Source organism: Hyalella azteca, unplaced genomic scaffold (genome assembly GCF_000764305.2).
Source record: "Hyalella azteca isolate HAZT.00-mixed unplaced genomic scaffold, Hazt_2.0.2 contig3122, whole genome shotgun sequence".
Taxonomy (NCBI): Eukaryota; Metazoa; Arthropoda; class Malacostraca; order Amphipoda; family Hyalellidae; genus Hyalella; species Hyalella azteca.
In genome coordinates this window covers 123436-143544 of record NW_025933375.1, presented here as the reverse complement: position 1 = coordinate 143544, position 20109 = coordinate 123436, and the positions used below count along the sequence as shown (strand labels likewise).

The 20109-nt window shown below is 35.2% G+C and overlaps 2 protein-coding genes across 2 annotated transcripts; one reads left to right on the top strand and one right to left on the bottom strand.

Moving 5' to 3' along the window:
* Positions 1–82: 82 nt before the first annotated feature.
* Positions 83–8403, bottom strand: LOC108674313 (autophagy-related protein 101). Its single transcript, XM_018162252.2, has 6 exons — positions 8271–8403; positions 5780–5941; positions 4819–4917; positions 4175–4286; positions 2988–3154; positions 83–2434 (listed from the first exon to the last, which is right to left on the bottom strand). Exons 1-6 carry the CDS (start codon positions 8298–8300, stop codon positions 2345–2347), a joined length of 660 nt encoding a protein of 219 aa, XP_018017741.1. The 5' UTR covers positions 8301–8403; the 3' UTR covers positions 83–2344.
* Positions 8404–10689: 2286 nt separating this feature from the next.
* On the top strand, positions 10690–19874 carry LOC108674296. The gene is made up of 9 exons (XM_018162232.2): positions 10690–10926; positions 12321–12451; positions 12917–13109; positions 13688–13907; positions 14177–14253; positions 15182–15296; positions 15431–15609; positions 16768–16882; positions 19812–19874. The coding sequence occupies exons 1-9, from the start codon at positions 10866–10868 to the stop codon at positions 19861–19863; spliced, it is 1143 nt and encodes a 380-aa protein (XP_018017721.2). The 5' UTR covers positions 10690–10865; the 3' UTR covers positions 19864–19874.
* Positions 19875–20109: the final 235 nt, after the last annotated feature.

Here is a 20109-nt window from a genome sequence, read left to right as displayed (position 1 = left end):
CTTGAGAAGCTGAGAAATTCTCGCAAATGTATTCATAGTTGTCCAGATGTTTTGGTTGAAAGGTCAAAGAATAAATAGAAGAAACAGGTGGTGGAGACTCTAATAGTATACACATAATGCATCCAATGTAAAAAATCGACTTGCTTACAAGCTAGGAGAGGACTCGAGCTTACTCACAGAGTTTTCAGTGGAACATCAACGTGAGAACAAACAGTCGCGAAATAACGCCAGCCTCGACGCCAGGCTTGAAAGATTACTTTGGCCCTAGAGCCAAGTTTAAATTCTGCCATATAATTAGCAGTATTCGATGTAGAATCTAGCTAAAACGAGCTGGGGAACGTTTTCACGTCAGATATTTTAGTGCATGACAGGAAGCATATACAACGAATGAATGTATATAGTACGTCGGTTGTGTGCCGACGGCAACAATTGGTACGCAAGTTGGCGACTGGCTGAGCAATGAAGGCAAATACAGTAGTAAGCCTATCTTAACACAAAAATCCTTACGTGAAGCTAGTGCCGACCATTGCATTGTTCTAATTATTAACAAAAATGAGACGTATACATTGCAAATATCCAATAAATTTAAACGAAAACTATTCTTAGCTATTAAAATGGCAGAACAACGATGATTCAACGACGCAGACAGCAGATATAGCGTCATCAACTCGCATGTTTTGTGTTAGAGAAGCGAGTCCAATGGCAGCGCAAGGACGTTTCAGTGAGCTGCTACGTACAAGGGTTGATCATAAGTATCAATTCTCTCAATCTTTCAATTGAAAATGGTTACAGCAGAGACGAAACTGAGTGCGTAGTAATTACAGACCAAGTCGTCATGAAATTCAAGTCATTCCAAAGACATTCTTCCAACTATATTAGATTAAAAGCTTAAAATAAGCATCTTCCTCGATAAAGAAAGAATCCTTCGACCCACAATATAGCAGATCATTGTAGTGTGTCTAACAGACTGCATATACCTACATTTCTTATATAATAAATCCACTGACTAATAGCAGGCCTAATAGACATTAATTCAAGATGGCGACAGCACAATCGCATCAGCAAACTAGCGTGCGGTAAGCCCGTGTCTCACTCTTGCAAGTTGTTTCCTCGCTTCTATATGAATAAGGAATATTGGAAAGTATATAAATTAAAGCATACGTAAGCTGGAGAGGTAATTCCAGCACACTAGAGATACACGAGCAGCGGTGAAGGATATTTGTACTGTATTGACTATCACTTTCTTAGTACATCAGTTAAACGGTCACATGATGGAGACGTTGCCTTATTTGCTTGTTCTAAGTTCATTCCAACAGTTTATGTTGAATATAAGAAAAGCCATGTCTAGTCTAAATGCTTCATATTACAAAATCTTATTCAAGATTATGCGATCAAGGTAACGTCTTTTAATTTTTTAAGTGTTGCCATCGAGATTAAATATCAATAAATCTCGCTGGCAAAGGACCCGAGTATAAGAATTTCATCATGGGCAGCCCGAAACAACAGCTTTCATGCTTGACAACTGTTACCACACGGCTGAGTACAACGCATGTGCATTGAAAAGATAGAAGTACCTACTCTGAAGCAAGCCCTAATGGCAGTGGAGCGGTAGCTATGAAATAAATAATTTACTAATTAGAGTAAATAAAAGAAAAGTGCAAGCAAAAACGTGGCTATCATGCAAGGCGTTTTACGTTTAGAAATAACAGCTCTTTATCACTTCACAACGAGGAGATAATGAATGGAAAATACCGGTGAAAATCACTAGCATGTGATTGTAATTAGTATTATAGTTCACCGAGATTCATACTATAATTGTGCCTACGAGCAGAAAATGGACGAAGAATTGGAGTTGGTTCTACACACCGCCTCTAAGCAACGTTCAAGGACGTTTGTATAACGTGTGGAGTACAAGACAACGTTTCCAGCTGGGCTTGCTGTAGTCTGGACAAATTGAATAACATTATCTGCATCAAAAATTCAAATGCAATTCAGAATACATGTGGACACATTGAAGACAAACGCCAAGACAGGAATATCTTCCATAAATCCTATTTAGAAAAAATATATGAGAATAAGACCTGCAGATCTAAGAAACCGCTATACAACCTTGCTTTGGGACACACCGGTAGCACTGATGTAATTCGGTCTTGCATCTAATTCGTAGGCTACACTATATATATGACTCATGGACACACAAGGCTAAAAAAACATCAACCACTCTTTACAGAAACTCTGTTCCTACTGGTTCGGTAATTTCCGTTGCTAAAAAACGAACTTCACGTATATCGTTGCCAAGCAAGCAGTAACATTATAGATGATTATAAGGTTGGTGTGAATGTCCCTAGGAGGTTGAGATATCGCGCAGCAATTTGGTGACGGTGCTTGTGACGGAGTTGCTGGTCGTCTGGCCGGGCGTCACGGAATAGTTCACCTGCAACCAAGAACTCTTGAAATTTTCAACAATTTCAACATTCGATAAAATTGAAACTAATTCACAGATTATTCGTTTATCATCGGTAAACAGTGTAACTGAATTGGTACATCATTGACACAATAATTTTTTTAGTGGCAACTTGAGCAGGAAACATTAAGGGGAAGGGCTGGGTAAAAAACTTTCTCGGTTATTTACAGACGGATCACTTTGAAACTTGGTACATGTATGTAAAATAAAAAAAGAGAAGGCTTTTATTTGTGTAAATTAAAATAAATTAAAGATAAAGTGAAATTCATAGAAAGCAGCCAATCGAAAAATTGGCATGAAAAAAAAAACCGTCTATTTTTCTCTTTGAAATATGTGTACCAAGTTTCAAAGTGATCCGTCTGTAAATAACCAAGATGGTTTCCTACCCAGACGCTCCCCTTAATAGTTAATAACGTGTTTGTACCAATTTACAGAAAATCTTTTAATAAAATAGATTAAGCTTGAGTCATAGCTGAATTGATTCTCTCTGCGGAATTTCTAAATGTGAGAAAGTAGGTATCACCTTGAAGAGGTAAGGCTGCACATCGCTGTACTCCGTCTCATACACGTTGCCCAGCTCGAGGTGAGTGGGGTTAGGTGGGACGTAGTCGTGTCGGTGCACAGCCTGCAGAATGTCCCAGATGCACTCACGCACTTTAGAGCACAGAGCTTCACGAAACGACCATCGCTCTGGAATAAACACTTTAATTAGTCAACAATTTTTTTTTCCATCATCCTATATGATTCAAACGCTAAATTTAACAGTCAAAGCTAAACACAAGGAAAATGCGCTCTTTGGAGCTTAGGGCTCGACGAAATGAACATTACTATGAAATAAACATCTTTAGTTATCTACAGTATAATTTTTAGAGCATTTTCTCATTTATGGAAAAAATGCACTATTGTGCTCGCCATGTCCGTCCGTCCGTCTGTCTGTCTGTCTGTCCGTGACCTCAAGTTTTCCTCGACGAGAAAATGCGCTCTCTGTCACTCACTGCAGTGAGTACTGAGTTATATTTTTTTACTTTTTCTAGAAAATTTAGAATCTAAATTTGACAGTCAACGCTAACACATAGAAACACAAAAACTACCATTTGCTCTATCATAAATATTTATTACAAACATTCCTATTTTACCTAGAGAGATGAATTGAAAAAATTGTTTTCTCAACAAATCTCTTGGAGATTAAAATTTCACATTTTATAAAGCATATGTTTTCTACACCAAATAATAATTTTATAAAACTACTATACCTTCATTAGCAAGATTATGCACAATATTTTCATTGTCTTAAAGATTGATTAAAACGTACAGAATGTACATTAAAAACCTCTAAAAAATCTTCCATAAACTTCCAGATGATATCACCTAAGCAACCAACATTAATGATCAATCAATTGCGCCAAAAAAATTAACAAAAATTGCATCAAATGTATAGTTTTTAGTCACATTGATATTAAATTAATTCAACATGCATCGAAATTATAACTCATTTGAGGCACGTTCCATTTTTTCAGCATGATGATGCAGGGCAAAAAATGGATGAAAATGCTCCAGTTTCCAGCAACCACACGAGCTAACCTGATGACGGCTGCATCATACCATGCTGTATTGTAATTATTATGTACTTATAGCCATTACTTCGGCATGAAGATGCATGTCACAACATGGGTGATGATTCTTCAGTTTTCATCAACCACATGAGCTAACCTGACGACGGCTGGGTCACGCCAAGCTGAACGTTCCACACCTCCCAAGCCACGCTGTTCTCACCCCCCAGAGGCCACCTCTTCTGTTTCTTTTCATAGAACTCTAGTGCAACCTGAATAGAGAAGGAAGCAAATTAAACAAAGGGCTATCATAATCCATACCGGTATGTACCTACTCATTCAACTTGTACAAAACAGTTTTTATGCATTTTGTCCACCTGAACATGAAGAGAACTAAAAACAGTTTTAAAATGCCTATAGATAAAGACCAAAAATAATGATTTGTAACATACACAGTCTCAATTTTTTTCATCTATGGGACGTGAAACTTTTATATCATTTAAGGTTTATTTGCATATTTGCACATCAAAAATATATCATACCAACTAGATGAAATTATTAAAAATAACACTATTCTATTACTGAACTGTTAATTGCTGTTGTATTTGTTTTTGCAAGACCAATTTTTGGTAATTTCTTGTAAATTATTAGGCATGAGCAGAAATTAGAAATTTCTAAAAAAAGCTATTCAGTCAAAAAGTACCTATTCACTGCAACTAAATAATACTACCGTAATATTAAGAATTATTATAATAATATTTTAGTTATAGCTAGTGGCAACTTCATTCAGAGTTTAAAACATACTTTTCCACTTGTAGGCACCACAGCTTGCCCCATCTTGTTAACAAAACCAGCTACCTGGCTTCGGAGGCTCCTGTCAAGTTCTCTTGACTGACATCGCACCTGCAGGCAAGAGGGAACTTTATAATAAATTTTACAATGGAATAAACAGAAATAAATACATAATTCTGCAGAGATAAATATATGATAAGTGATGGCTCAATTCAAAAAATGAGTATTACTGAAATCATGATGTCTGAAAAGTTTAAACCAGCATCATGTTCACTAAATAGTCAATATAAGAATAAATATTTTATATTTAAAGGTGAGCATCCAACTGCAAATGGAGCTCTCATATAAGCATAAATTAAGAATAGAAATCTACAGAGTAGGGAAAATTGTCATTCTAACCTTATTATAGGACACTGATACATCTGATAGACTGCCACATTACTGTAAAGTGCCAAAGACTACAGGTTGAGTTCTCAGAGATGTTGAGGCCTTGCACACCAGAGATTGAACTAGTTCAGATTAATGACCCAGAATGGCTTTCCTATATATAGCTAGCAAGCCACAAATTCCCATTCTCTAGGAATATCGGCTAAGCCAAGCAGGTGGAAAATTGTTTACAGGATAATAGTTTTTCATGAAAATATGAATTTAAAGCTTCCTGAGCCTTCAAGTTCATCTTCATTGACTTTTCATGTTATATTTTTTCAATTAAAATGTCAAGCTGAGAATTTTGCTCAATTTATTTAATGTAGCATATTCCTTCTTTCATTCCCACACACATCTTCACAACTCCTGCAACTCATGTAATTTTATTTGCTTTCCAAAGAACACTCACAGAGCCAATAAAATCACAAAGAGTGCATTTATGTATGTATATAAGTTTCAACTACAATAATTTACTTCCCAGTTGATGTCTCCCACATGCTACAAACTGATTAATCATTATTGAAAAAAATATGTACAGGTATCTCACATAGGTCAACTGAAGATTGCTGCATGTAACATCTTCAAATGCTAGCTCCTTGATGTGGTAGCTGTCATCCGCCTGGTAATGGAATTTCCCACTTGAGCGATGCAACAAAATAGTGTGAAATAGAGCTAGGACAACGTCTTCAACTTGATGTTTCTCAACTTCCTGGAAAATTGAATAGTTTTAAAGTAGACCAAAGACATGATATTATGGAACAAAATAATACTTCATCTCTTTATAACACTTTTCTTTAACTTCACTTCATATGTGTTTGTTTGTCTGTCTGTCTGCTACAAATCTTATAATCAAAATTTAACACACTTCTACTCATCCTATTGATCTGAAATTTTGCACACTTGCGTAAAGTTGGAGACAATGCATGTATTAATTGACAGAATAAACAATTTCGAAACAAAATTTTATGTATTAAAAAGCTTGAAAACTTAATTTTGTTGATATTCGAAAATTAAATGAGAAATTCATTCTACATCTGTAACATTGGAGACACTGGATTCGTTAGAAGTGTTGTCTTTAAAGTATGTTATTTATATTCTTAGTATATGTTTTGGACATAGCAGTACCGATGGTTTGCTACTTATATTGCACATTTATATACATATACAGTGTATATTGATTCTGTGGTAGTTGACTCTTCTCTTATACACTGAATTCTCATTATCACAATAAGTTTCTTGAACATACCACCAAACGGGGTAAAAAGGGACAGTTTAGTGCATTTTTTGTTAAAAATTTCTTACCTTGAAACGTGTCATAAACAAACTTGGACTCATTTTAAAGATCTTTGCTAGGGCTATGATATGGTAGCTCCAAAAAAATTCCAAATGCTATTTGTAAGGTGCCAGATGCAAAATAATAGCCTCCCAAAACCCAAATTACCCCTGGGAATAGGGCAACAAGGGGCACTTAAACCATTACTAACAGTATTCTGAAGTCCTCCTCTTCTTATGTAGATGTAGAATAAATGACATTTTCCGTGGTTTTTACTCGTTTTTCTTTATTGATATGATATTACCTTATCCATACACAACCATATTATTAATGTGATATTACCATATCTATGGACATGCCATTGAGCATTGACAATGACCTTGTCCACTGCAAGCTTCATTTCAGCAGCCATATAGCATTTCTTCTGTAACTGTAAGCTTACAGGATCAAGGACAGCTTGTAATTTTGCACCATTTAAATTGAGTCAAGGTAATTCACTGTAGGGTAAATGCGGTATATTCCGACATCGTAGGTAATTCCGTCACCTCTCTAGTTTTTCCTTTATATTAAGCTTTGTTTTAGTTCCATGCATTCGTTGATGGTTGAAATGGTGACGTTGTACATTTGCGCGTCAAACTACTGCCAAAACACTAGGTCTTGGCCATCTAGCAGGAAAATATTGAGATCCAAAGAGAGACAATGCATGCTACCCAGTGAGATCATTAAGCGCTGACGCAATACGACTCACCACGTGTCGGATGTTGCCACACAAAGTGACGGAATATAGGGATTTGGTAGGTTTCCATTCTAAAGGCTTTTTAATAAATATGGCAACATTTTGTGACGTTTCATCATCGTTGCTGACAAGTAGTGAAGTGTTTTGAGAGTCATGTGAAGGCAACAGAACTTACGTAACACTAACGCATACGTTTTTTTTTAATAGTTTTTCATTTCTCGATGCGTCCTTAAAGTGTCGGAATATACCGCATTTACCCTACCGCATTTACCCTACCGCATTTACCCTAATACAAAAAGATTGTAAAAAACATACCTAAAATTGAAAGGAATATTTTAGTGAAAACCATATTTTTTGGAGAAATAAACTGTAGTTCAGATTGATTACTTTTCATTCTATGTTGCCTGGTGCACAATTCTATCTATGAAATTGTATGCACAATTTTGTAATGACCAATGATGCATTATTTTCTCATTAAGTGAAAATTATTATTTTTTTTTGCTAAGCAGTGAGCAAGGTAAATGTAATCAAAATTCATTGTTGTCAATTGATTTTATTTATTAACTGGAGCCTTTACTAGGTAACTGAGGTCTGAGGTTCTACTGTAAATGCATTTTTAGGGGTATCCCAAATTACCCTGAGGCCCGAAGGGCCAACTGATATCCCTTTTGCTATATTTAAAACTTTAGAACAGCATCAAAAACTTTTCACCATTTTTAAAAATAAATTAATAGGCAAGTCAAACAAAATTTTTCCTGGCATATTAGCAAAAAAGATTATTAATTAAATTTTTCATCATGAAATAGCAAGCAATATATTTCTAATAATAATAATATGTTTTATCATCATCAATTTTCCTAGCGCATTGAAGTTAGAACTTAGAACTTCACCACGTGCTCATCAAATCATTGACAAATGATAGGTACACAAGGTGGCGAAAGTCTTACATGTTACACTTACAATATAATGGAATTATACTAAATAAAAAATTATATAAAAGTAATTTGATATATTTATGGTGATACTTACAACTTCTAGTTGCTGATATATGGCATTCATTGCAAATTAAACAAAAAATTAGCTAGCAATGAGTGATGCAACGGACGACCCGCCATCCATCACTTCCATGTATTGCGTCGTTTTGTTTACATTTATTTTAACCCGGAAGTAAAGGTTGTTACCCTAAAAGTATTTCTGCGGGAAGGGTCGGGCATATAAATCTTGCATCTTTTGCACAGCGGTGAAATGTGTAAACCTAATGAAATGGCAAATAAAATGGAAATAACTTGTAACAGACTTATTCTTAATATATGTTAAAAAATATTTTTCGTGCAGTGAATTGAACAAAATTATTTTTTAAGGGGAGCGTCTAGGGTAAAATTTATCTCGGCTATTTACGAACGAATCACTCTGAAACTTGGTACACATATGTAAAGTAGAATTCTAAGACATTTTTGTTCGTGTGAATTTTTCGAAAAAAATGAAAGAAAACGTGAAATTCTTAGAAAACGGCTAAAAAAGGGGGTTCCGTAGAAATCTATCTCCTCCTAGGATTTTCAAGTTACAACATTGAGACACATATCATTCGATGCGTAAAGACCATATCTAAAACGCAACACGAGGGTTTTTAGGATTTCTCATTTTTGTGGGTGTGGGAGCATTTTTCGTAAATTTTTTGAAAATTTTTCGATTTTCCCCCCCGCCACCCCCCCTTTTGCGGAATAAAATCCAAACTATAACGAAATTAGAAAAACGCCCGTCCCCCTCCCTTTCATGATCTGTCGTGAACGCATAAATCAACGTACAGAGATGGTTTTGGTACCGTTGGATAGATCAGAATGTCAGCTTTAAGATGAGACTAAAAACCGGAAAAGCCGAAATCCAAAATTTTACCCTAGACGCTCCCCTTAATTAAGCCATTTAACACTGATTTTAATTTTGCTTTGACCTTAAAACAAACACGTTATATGTACATGTACCACGGATACTGTGTACTAGAAATGAAAACTACGGATTATAACAATTACTCCCAAGTACTTGATGTTCTAAGTGATAACTTGAGTATCTCTATATTGGAGTTGAGATCACGATAACAGTTCGGCACGCCAAGTACGTACGAGTACGTTGATTACGTTACTTCAGTCTGGGGCCAGCTACATTGTTTGATTCATTTCTAGCCTGTGGTACGGTGCATTTGACATAATTCACAGTGTGTTTGAATGCTGGGCCAACTGTAACACAATGATCTAAGAACTGAAATGTTAAAATACTAGAAAATACTGGTTTGTTGATTTCTTATTATAAAAAGTAATTCAGGTTCACTCTGAATTATACCGAATCGACACTTCAGCGAACTCGCCTGCGAACTGGCCTGCGCACTCGATTACAAAACCTAACTTCACCTTCAACTCACCAGCCATAAATCCATCAATGATAAACGGATTTTATTCAAATTTGAAATATAAGTAGATGATATCAGTAATTTGTGGACAGCATTTTTTCTGATTTTTACATCGATAACTTTTTAGCGCATTTTCTCAATTATGGAAAAAATGCACTATTGTGCTCGCCATGTCCGTCTGTCTGTCCGTCCGTCTGTCCATCCGTCCGTGACCTCAAATTTTCGTCGACGAGAAAATGCTCTCTCTGTCACTCACTGCTGTGAGTACTGAGTTATATTTTTTATTAATATGGAAAACCTAACTTCATTTTCAACTCAACCAGCCAAAAATTTATCAATAATGAACGGATTTTATTTAAATTTGAAATATAGATAGATAATATTAGTTATTTGTGGACGAAATATTTTTTTCAGATTTTTACATCAATAACTTTTTTATTAATACGGAAAACCCAACAACATTTTCAACTCAACCAGCCATAAATCAATCGATAAAGAACGGATTTCAGTCAAACTTGAAATATGAGTAGATAATATCGGTATTTTGCGGAATTCTTACAAATTTTTACATCAATAACTTTTTTATCAATACGGAAAATCTAAATTCATTTTCAACTCAACCAGCCATAAATCCATCATTAATGAACGGATTTCATTAAAATTCGAAAATTAAGTAGATATTTTCAATAATTTGTGAACTGATTTATTTAAGATTTTTACATCAATTACTTTTTTATTAATACGGAAACCCTAACTTCACGTTCACCTCGCAGGTTAGGACCTAGTCAGGTCAAGTTTCAGTATTTTGTGGCATTAAAAAAAGTAATTGATGTAAAAATCTGAAATAAATCCGTCCATAAATTATTGAAAATATCTACTTAATTTTCAAAATTAAATGAAATCCGTTCATTATTGATGGATTTATGGCTGGTTGAGTTGAAATTGAAGTTAGGTTTTGCATTCGAGTCCGCAGGCCAGTTCGCACGCGAGTTCGCTGAAGTGTCGGACCGGTCTGAATTATATACATCTTTTCTGGCTTGATTTTAGAGACCGAATATAATTTTTAAAATGATTATTCGTTGCGGATTGCATATACGTTGAAAGATTTATGGTAACGAAGAACCTCTGTCACATTTTTATTAAGAAATGAGTGTTCACATGTGAAAGTTTATTGACTGCTGATTGCTTCCTTTATTGTTTTTATTAGTAGTATTTATAAGGAAATGACTTTATTATTTATTATTTTGTCGACTCTTCTGTGGTCACGCTCATCATTTACTGAATGTAAGTAGAGTAAAAATAAATAAGCGTTCTGCTGTTGAGCTATCGTAATTTTTTAATTTTTCGTAAACTTACAATACAATGCGGATTAAAAATTCGCTTTATTATTATTTTTTCTAATATTATTGTTATTTATTATTTTATTAATTATTGTATTCTCTCTTCAACCCTCGATGATAGGAGACAGGCTTACGTTACGTGTAGGAACTTACGTTTGGGTGCCCATGTAGTTCCTGGATCCTGGTTAATATATATGCCTGCATATTAATTCAGCAAGAATTTTCAGATTTGATAAACCTCTATCCATATGAATGTAACAAAACTGTGCGAAAGCATGCAATATCATGTCTGCGGTCTGAATTTAAATTGTGAAGTTTCCCTCCTGAGAACGCCACACACATGACCGGGGTAAATGTAAATTTTGGCGATTAATTTGTGTTAATTTGTTATCTAACTTCGTAGTATCTAAATAAAAATGTCTATGAACATAGAAAATGGTTAGATACGTCAAAGTAGCATTGACCTGATTAAGTTTCTTGCTTCTCATGAAGTGAAATCTTTTTCGGAAAATGCTGCGACCGAAGAATTGTTGCCGAATATCAACTGTCATGTTATATGAATCGTTGTAGAGAAAACAGCTCGTCAATGAGGATTTATTTAAATAATCTAGGGATTTATGTTACCTGATGACGCAATTTATATTATGATAAATTCGTCAACACGAGCAGAAAATCTTTTCTTATATCGCAAATTTTAATGTTCGCGATGTTGAGAATCGGCGACTTGCGTACGCCCTCATATTATAATAGTCAACCTACATATATAATAATGTAATAGTACGACCTAATTAATAATATAATAAATTGACTATATAATAATTTAATAGTACGCCATAATTATTAATATAATGGTACTGCCTAATTAATAATATTATAAACGCTGAAATCGCAAATCTAAGGTTGAACGAATGTAATGAAACAAACCAAATATTTTGCCAGTGCCTATTTTTTAAATAACATGGATCATTCAGGCTTCAAATTATTGTATGCTACCTGATATATCCGTTATTGCTGCTTTAATATAATTTATAATTCATAGTTTTCAGCTTAAGGCCTGCTCTAGACATTGCGAATTTATTACAGCTCGCTGGGTTTCAGGTACGCAGCTCACTGTTTCGAGCTTGCTGTTCTTAACATTTGGCCATCGCGCCGATTTCGACCAGAATTTTCACAGCTTAGCTCAGTTTCGAACCAGTAACTAATTGCTCCTTGAATCCTAACTATTCGAGCACTAACCGTCTAAGTAATTGTCATAGTATATTATCACGTTAATAAATGAGATAGGATTTTTTAGGAATGATTAATGAATTATGTTTGTTTGTTTGAACGGCGTTGCAGCGCTGAGCTTAACCGTCTCAGCGACAGCGGACGCGTCATCTTCTCACCCGCGCATCAACCTGTCATGGGCTGCCGTCCAGACCTTTGTTGAGGTCACGGTCGCCTGGCAGCAATGTACTTATTCAGACCAGGTGCAAAAAAACTTCTACTAATGTGTAATTTTATGATGAACGTATTTGTTAATTTATTTTATTAATTATTACACACATGCACTAACAGCTACATTTCACAATAGACAATTAAACTATTCTTTAAACTTAAACTTAACTTAAACTATTATATTAAACAATTCTATCACAATAAATAATTAAACTGTAATTGAGATCTGCTCGCAGTTTTTAGAGCACCGTTCCTCTACAATGCGTTTGAAATCCTGAAAGTTCTAGATTTTAAAATCAACTTCATTTGGTTCTTGATTTTCCTTAAAACAAAACGCAACCGCAGATCCGATAATTAACAGTATTAAAATTATAGTTTTTCAAATATTTCGCCTCCTACGTTCTCCCATCATTAATGTTTCCTCCATTCAGACTTAACTATTAATGATTTACCTGCGCTCACTTTGATTGAGCTAAATAATTCAACCTTCCCTCCAGATGACGTGCCGGGAACTGGGACGCCAAAAATTCTTAGACCCGAACTCCAGTTCGCTTCAGCTGACGGGCGAAGTGAAGTTCGACTCTCAGTTCCGCGTAGAAGTTAAAGGTTTCGATGCCTGCGGTCACATCACAACGACAGAGTCCTACTTCACCGTACCCAGGCCGTCGAAAGATCTAAACACGAATCATGGTGAATATAGTAACTTTGAGAATTTATTTCTTAATCAATATAATGATTTGTCATACAATTAACTCGCATTTTGATCGTGTGCAGTAGAGAAATTAGAATTCGTATTGTATGTAAAGATAATTAGGGAAATAAATTTTGGTGAACGAAACTCGTAGTCAACTCAGAGGAAGCCTTTGATTGCAATGACTTTATTAGCCGTTTGTTGATGATGAAGCTGTACTGAACTATTTCCAATTAAAGGAATCTTGGTTAAAATTATCTGTGTTTGTTGACTTACTAGGTGTGTCACTTGAATTCTTCTTGCTTGTGGATAGTCCCGTTTTACCCGTTGTAGCATTTGTGTTTGTTGCCAGACCCGTTGCACCATTTGTGTTTGTTGCCAGATTGTTTGTTGCCAGACCCGTTGTACCATTTGTGTTTGTTGCCAGACCCTTTGTACCATTTATGTTTGTTGCCAGGCCCGTTGTACCATTTGTGTTTGTTGCCAGACCCTTTGCACCATTTGTGTTTGTTGCCAGACCCTTTGCACCATTTGTGATTTTTGCCAGACCCGTTGCGCCATTAATGTTTGTTGCCAGATCCTCTGTACCTGGTGTTTGGCCCGGTGTCTGCCACCAATATAACAGTGGTCTGGCAGCGTCTGTCCACCGGCCATCACCAGTCCACTGATGGTCAGGGCCACGCGTCCTTCAAAGTCTCGTGGAGGAGGGTGGACGGGGCCGTGGGCCACCCCGGCCACGAGACCGCAGCCCTCGTCTCGAGCAGACACCTCGTCCGGGGACTGAGACCTGCTACGCGGTATAATTAGATCACTTATTATTTAATTAAATATTAAAACTCATTATTTATTTGTTATTATCAATAATATTGTTATTTCTACTTTTTTTAACAATTTTTAATAGTTATTATTAATAAGAATTTTATTTATTATTATTATACATAATGTACTAACCGCTCATTCAATTCGAGAAAAAATGTTCCCGCTAAATTTCTGTATGAAATTTAGTTTCATATTTTTGTCGCCTGAGATATGTTTGATTTAAATTAAATTTATTTTTCTATTTCAGTTACGAAATTTGCGTGACTGACCAGCGGAGGACCGAGCACAGCACGCGGTGTGATGTGGTGCACACGTTGGAAGCAGGTGTCGCAAAAACTTTAATATAGAATGAATTTTTTTATAAAAAGTTTGAGTGATAAAATCACTTGATAACTTAAATTACAAATTCTATGAGAATTTAAAATAAAAGAAAATTGCCAAGTTTAAAAAAGATAAATTTTTAGCAAGGGAGACTTCAATAGGTTAGAAGGATATCTGATTTCAATGCGCGCTCTGAGTAAATGATTTATGAGTGAGTTTTTGTCGAGGTAGTAATGCATTTATTGTTCCTGTGTGGGTCACCCTGACCCATTTATGAGGTATCAGTGTATCAGTGTAATAATGTGTCATTACTGGGATAATATTACCCATTCATTTTCGCGAGTGCCGAAGGGAAATCATTTTTGGTGAACGAAACTCGTCGTAAGTCAACTCTGAGAAAACCTTTGATTGCAATGACTGACATGTTGTTTTGAACTCGAACAATAGCGTGTTATTGTTCAAGTTCAAAACAAGAAACTTTGCCAGCAGAGCTGATATTGTGAGGATAGCTATTCTAAGAGCAAATTAGATAAAAATATCATTAACGTACTTTCATTGAAAAACATTGATTCATGGATCGAGTCGTTCGACAGTCCTCCAAAAATATTTAATTCGTTCTTAGTTTTGCCGAGCAAGGTTCAACATGAATTTTCTTTCAGTTACATCCTTAGGACCTTTCACAAACGACATGCATTATTTGTACAGTTTTACGTACTATAATTAAAATGAACGTCGTTTATAATGAACTTTAAGCATGTTTATCAATTTATTATACAATGAAATTATTGTATAATACAAAATTTTTTGCATACAAATCAACAGTAGAATAAACAAACAAAATATCAACAAAATTTATTGCATTATTTATACATGGGAATAATACACAACGAAATAAAAAATTATAACTAACTATATTTCACTCGTGGAGCAGCACCAGGACCACCCACACCCGGCGACAGTTGGTGCCGCACTGAGGCGCCAGGCACGCACTGGCGCTGTGACGTCACCTGGGCACCGCCGGAGCATCCGAACGGAAAAGTCATCGGGTAACTTAAATTCATCGAGGTGAAACGTAGCGTAAAATGGCATCTAGAGGATAATTTAAGTATATTTCATATATCAGCAGGAATCATACATTAAAGAGCCTTCCCACGTCCCAATGACGACCTTGCATTCCCAGGTACTCGGTGACGTGGCAGGACGAGGAAGGCTACTCCCTGCAGGAGCAGCGGCCGGCAGGGGCGCTGTGCCGGCCGTGGTGCCGACACTCGGCCGTGCTCACGTTCCGGCCTCACGCCGGCTGTGTGGCGGCCGCTACAAGCAGTGGCGAGGGCTGGCATGCCTGCGTGCTGGTGCATGGTAAGGAGGCCGACTATTGTACTAATAGTATAAATATTACATTAACAGCAGTAGATATTCTTATGAATATCTTCAGGAAATTACAAAAAGAAAGATTGCAATTGCAGAAAAATTACAGAAAGAGTACTGCTACTATGTAATTTTGTACATCTGAGGTAATAGTATTTTATGATTTAATGTTCCTCTGGGCCTATCGTTTTGTAAGAGGTGTTCTTTAAAAGCTGTTTTCGTCAATATTAAGCCGATAAATAGGAACAATTAATTTTCAAACTCTAAGTAATTGTGAATTATTCATAATTACAAATGAACACATACCGAAATTATTCGAAAACACGTAACTTCAAATCGTTGATAATTAGAAAATTAAAATTTCCATTATTTTCCCATTTATTTGAGTGACTCAGGAATCTCGAGTCCAAAATTGAGTGTGCTACTTTGGCGAGAGTACTTACCATGCCAATGTGCTCTGTCCCAGCGACAGCAAACACTGTGAATTTCTTCGAAGTAAATTTTCCAGTCAACTCGAGGCAAGCAAACAGCGGCGTCTTTGCCTAACAAACATTTCCTTCGCCTAACTTGCCACTTTAAAGAGCTTTCTTCAACCATTTATTATCAAGGCTAAGTCATGGAAAGGATACATTTTTGACACTATAATATAAATTAACAAAGGAAAAAAATGTTGAAAGTCAATGTAAGAAAATCAGTGATTAACATTCATTACGATGTTGATTTTAGCAATCAGAACTTGCATTCCGTTTCTTGTTTCAGGAAATTAGGAGTGTCGGCTGGAAATAATGATAAGCTTTAAAAAGTGACTGCCCTTAAATAGTGATTGGCTTTTTAGAGTGATTGGGCGTCACTATATATTGACTGGTCTTCAATAGTGATCGGCCTTCAGTGTTTGGATTAGACCAGCCCTTGCTAGAAATCCTTTAAAAATACCCTTACTAAATTCTTTCACTAAATAATTTTGGTTTCACTTCCATTATGGGTTCACTAAATATCTTTAATTAATATTTTTCTTGAACATTTTTAAATACTTACACTAAATACTGTTTCTAAATAATTGTCTAAATTAATTTTACTAGATACTTTTCCTAACAGCACTTAAATAAAGTTTCTACCAAGACTTAAATAAAGCAATTACTGCACGAGCAGACGCTCAGTCGCGCGTGCTGGCAATGTTCGAGCGCAAGCTGCTCTACGCGGCCGCCGCGACGCTGCTGCTCTACATCCTGGGACCCAGGCTGCTGGGGGCGGCCCTTGCCTGCTGGTAATAGTCTTGTGGTTTCCTCACTCATATTTTTTTATGATTATACATGACATATTTAATTAATATTTTATTACAGCTACCTTGATATAATTTTTATATGATTGTACTTGCCCTATTTAATAATTATTTCATATCAGTGCTCTTATTTAAAATTTCTAATTATTTGACCTGGGGCCCAGGCTGTAGGTGGCGGCCCTTGCCTGCTGGTCAGTGTCTTGTGGTTTCCTCATTCATAATTTTGTATTTTTGTTATAATACCTGCCCCATTACTATAGTATTAAATTATTCTATTACATAATATTAATACTATACTATTTTAAAAATACTATGAAATTATTATTTTATATCAGTGCCCTTGAAATTTCTAATTATTTTACCTGGGGCCCAGGCGGCAGGGGGCGGCCTTTGCACCTTGCGCTGTCATTTGTCATAATTATGCGTTTTGCGGTTTCTGTTCTGCATTTGATTCTAAAGGTTACACCAATGCTTTTGTAAGGTTATTATGGTTATCCCTTCCTTTACTTAATTCAAATGTTTCTACCAGTTCCCTCACAATTCTCAATTTCTGAAAATGTTTAAAAATTTTATTCTACATCTGCTATATATTTAAGTTCCGTCTAGTCACATTCTTAATTTCTGATTTTTTAAGTAAATGTTATGTAATTATCACCAATTTTAAATGCAAAATTCCAATTCCAGAGAATGATCAAAGAAATTTTCTAAATCTCTGGTAGTATTTGAGGGCTAATGGAATAATTTTTTAGATCGTCCTCTATATGTCTTTTCTGCTCCCTTCAGTAGCGTCAAACCTCAAATTTATCCTAGTGAAATAATCTGTCAAGTGTCGTATTTAGCACCAGAAGCTAGTTTCATTCAAATATCCTGACTCTCTGATCCTGTCAAAATATCATCCTCGACTGTGCAGATCTTATAATGGGACATGAATCACTTAAGTAATTCCTTATGTCTCATAAATTTAGGCAAGTCGCATGCAAAATGAACAGTGATGCACAACATTTTCTTCATTCAAAACTGATGTTATAAGTATATTTTATTTCTATAGATAAATTTCTTTGGTGCAGATAAGCTGGATAAGCATGAAAAAATTCAGATTGATATTACATTTACGAGCGGAGGTACAATGAGTCAACGTATAGTGATAGAATCCCATAGGGAACCTGCCAAGCCTGCCAGAGGGTTAGCAGTTCTCAACCTGAATCCTAACTGAATCCTAACTCATTACTGAATTAGGAATTACTGAATCCTAATTCATGAATCTTAATTCATTACTGAATTACTGAATCCTAATTCATGTGTTGGAGGCTTCATCGTTAGTAGGGCATGCCGATTAAAACGGGGGAATCTTTCTCAAGTTATACATTGTCTCTAATTAATGTATCGTACCTTTCTAATGCTCGTTGTAAAGCGTTTACATTTCATCGAAGTTTCTTGCGGGTCAAGTTTTCAATCGTGTGGTGATGCATACCGTATTATGTTACCAATGATAAAGAATGATAAACGTAGTAAAGGAGTTAACCACAATAAAACAAAGGAAAAATCGCTGTTATTATGTAATTTTATCCTTATGTAGAAAATTAAGTCATCCGCGGAGAATTATGGCGATGTCTTACGGAGAATTATGGTGATTCCAAGTCCAGTGATCAGACTTGCCAATAAATCTGGAAATCCACGGCCAATATCGATCAAGTTCTGAGCCCTTAGGCCGCTCTTTATCGGCTTAGATCAGTCCTAAATATCGGGAGGAGTCGGCCTCTAGGCTGCTGAACATGACTGAGTTCTCGTCTCGTCTTTTGGAACTAGAGCCTCCGGGATGGACACTTTAAATGTGCTGAATTCCAGTCGATTAACTGAGAGTGAATGTTCGCAGTTATGCAAATGTGGACGCTCGGAGCTGCATATAAATGATGTGATATGAGATCCAGTCAATTAATTAACTGCGAATATATGTTCACATTAGACTGAAAGTATGTAGAAGTTGAGGTATTTACTTCATAAGTATTATTTAATTGTAAGTTTGAATTAATTGTAGTAACATTTAATAACAGTAATTTAACAAATTTAGATGGATCATTGCGATTCTTCTGATACAGTGAATCGATAACGTTGATAACAAATTCCTAAATTTCTGTAGTATTTTTGTACGGCATGTGCACGTTTCATGTGCGATTTGTAAGATTTGATTCCGAATTTTAATAAAGTTTCGAGTAATCTTTAAATTGCTGATTATCTAGGCATGAAAATGTTGCACAATAGTTATCTAAAAAGTGATAATTACTTCCCTTGTAATTTTTATTATTTAAGTATTTATTTAAAGTTAAATGTCGGGGCAAAGACACGGTTTCATTGCACGCAATTTCATTACACGCATGATTCCTCAGGGAATTAATACAAACTGCAGAAGTGTGTCTTACAGACGACAAAAAATCTTAAATTCTGCAACTGTTTACTGATTTTTTAATGTTAAAGCTGCATTTTAATGTGCGTAAAAGTATTCATAACGTATATTTCTTCGACTTATTTGTGGATATGCTCATGCGCTTGGATTTGTTGTGCATTCAGTAATTTTTTATTAATAAGGATATTACTGTCAATGGATTTTAAATTATCGCCAATTATTGCATCTCTCGTTGACTGCAGTGACTTCGTTGAACATTAATTATTATTATTATTGTTATTATTATTATTATTAATTATAATAATAATTATTATTATTATTATTATTATTTATTATTATTATTATTATTATTATTAATATTATTATTATTTATTATCATCTTATTACATTATTATTGCAAGTAATAATCACTATTATTGATCGCAGAAAATATTGTAGAAATAAATTATTTAGTTGCCGTAAATAATGTGATGGGACTTAAAGTTTAAATAATTTTTCAAACGTTTATTCCAGCATTCGCGGGCTGGCGAGACACGTCGACCGAGAAAAGAACCATCTCGTCTGAAGAGAGAAGCAAGAGTTTTTAAAATATTAAGAATATTAAATATAGGAAATAATTTTCTTTATTTATAAAATAAAGTTAATCTCATTGAATTATTTTCTTTTCACTAATTTCAATTTTTTTATCCAAATATTAGTGAAAAAATTTTGTGTAGCCAAAATTAAAATTCAAATTGAAATAATTTTCAAAATCAAATTAATTGAAAATTTTATCCTTGTTAAAGTTCACGCAGTTACAAACAACAACGAA

Bases quoted from the DNA above. Each gene is read 5' to 3' on its own strand.
- LOC108674313 (XM_018162252.2), bottom strand. From the start codon at position 8,300: ATGAATGCCATATATCAGCAACTAGAAGTT. The intron at 5,942-8,270 runs GTAAGTATCACC...TCAATTTTCCAG, and splicing joins TATATCAGCAACTAGAAGTT to GAAGTTGAGAAACATCAAGT. The intron at 2,435-2,987 runs GTGATACCTACT...TCTTGGTTGCAG, and splicing joins TGCAGCCTTACCTCTTCAAG to GTGAACTATTCCGTGACGCC.
- LOC108674296 (XM_018162232.2), top strand. From the start codon at position 10,866: ATGACTTTATTATTTATTATTTTGTCGACTCTTCTGTGGTCACGCTCA. The intron at 10,927-12,320 runs GTAAGTAGAGTA...ACGGCGTTGCAG, and splicing joins ACGCTCATCATTTACTGAAT to CGCTGAGCTTAACCGTCTCA. The intron at 13,908-14,176 runs GTATAATTAGAT...TTTCTATTTCAG, and splicing joins GGACTGAGACCTGCTACGCG to TTACGAAATTTGCGTGACTG.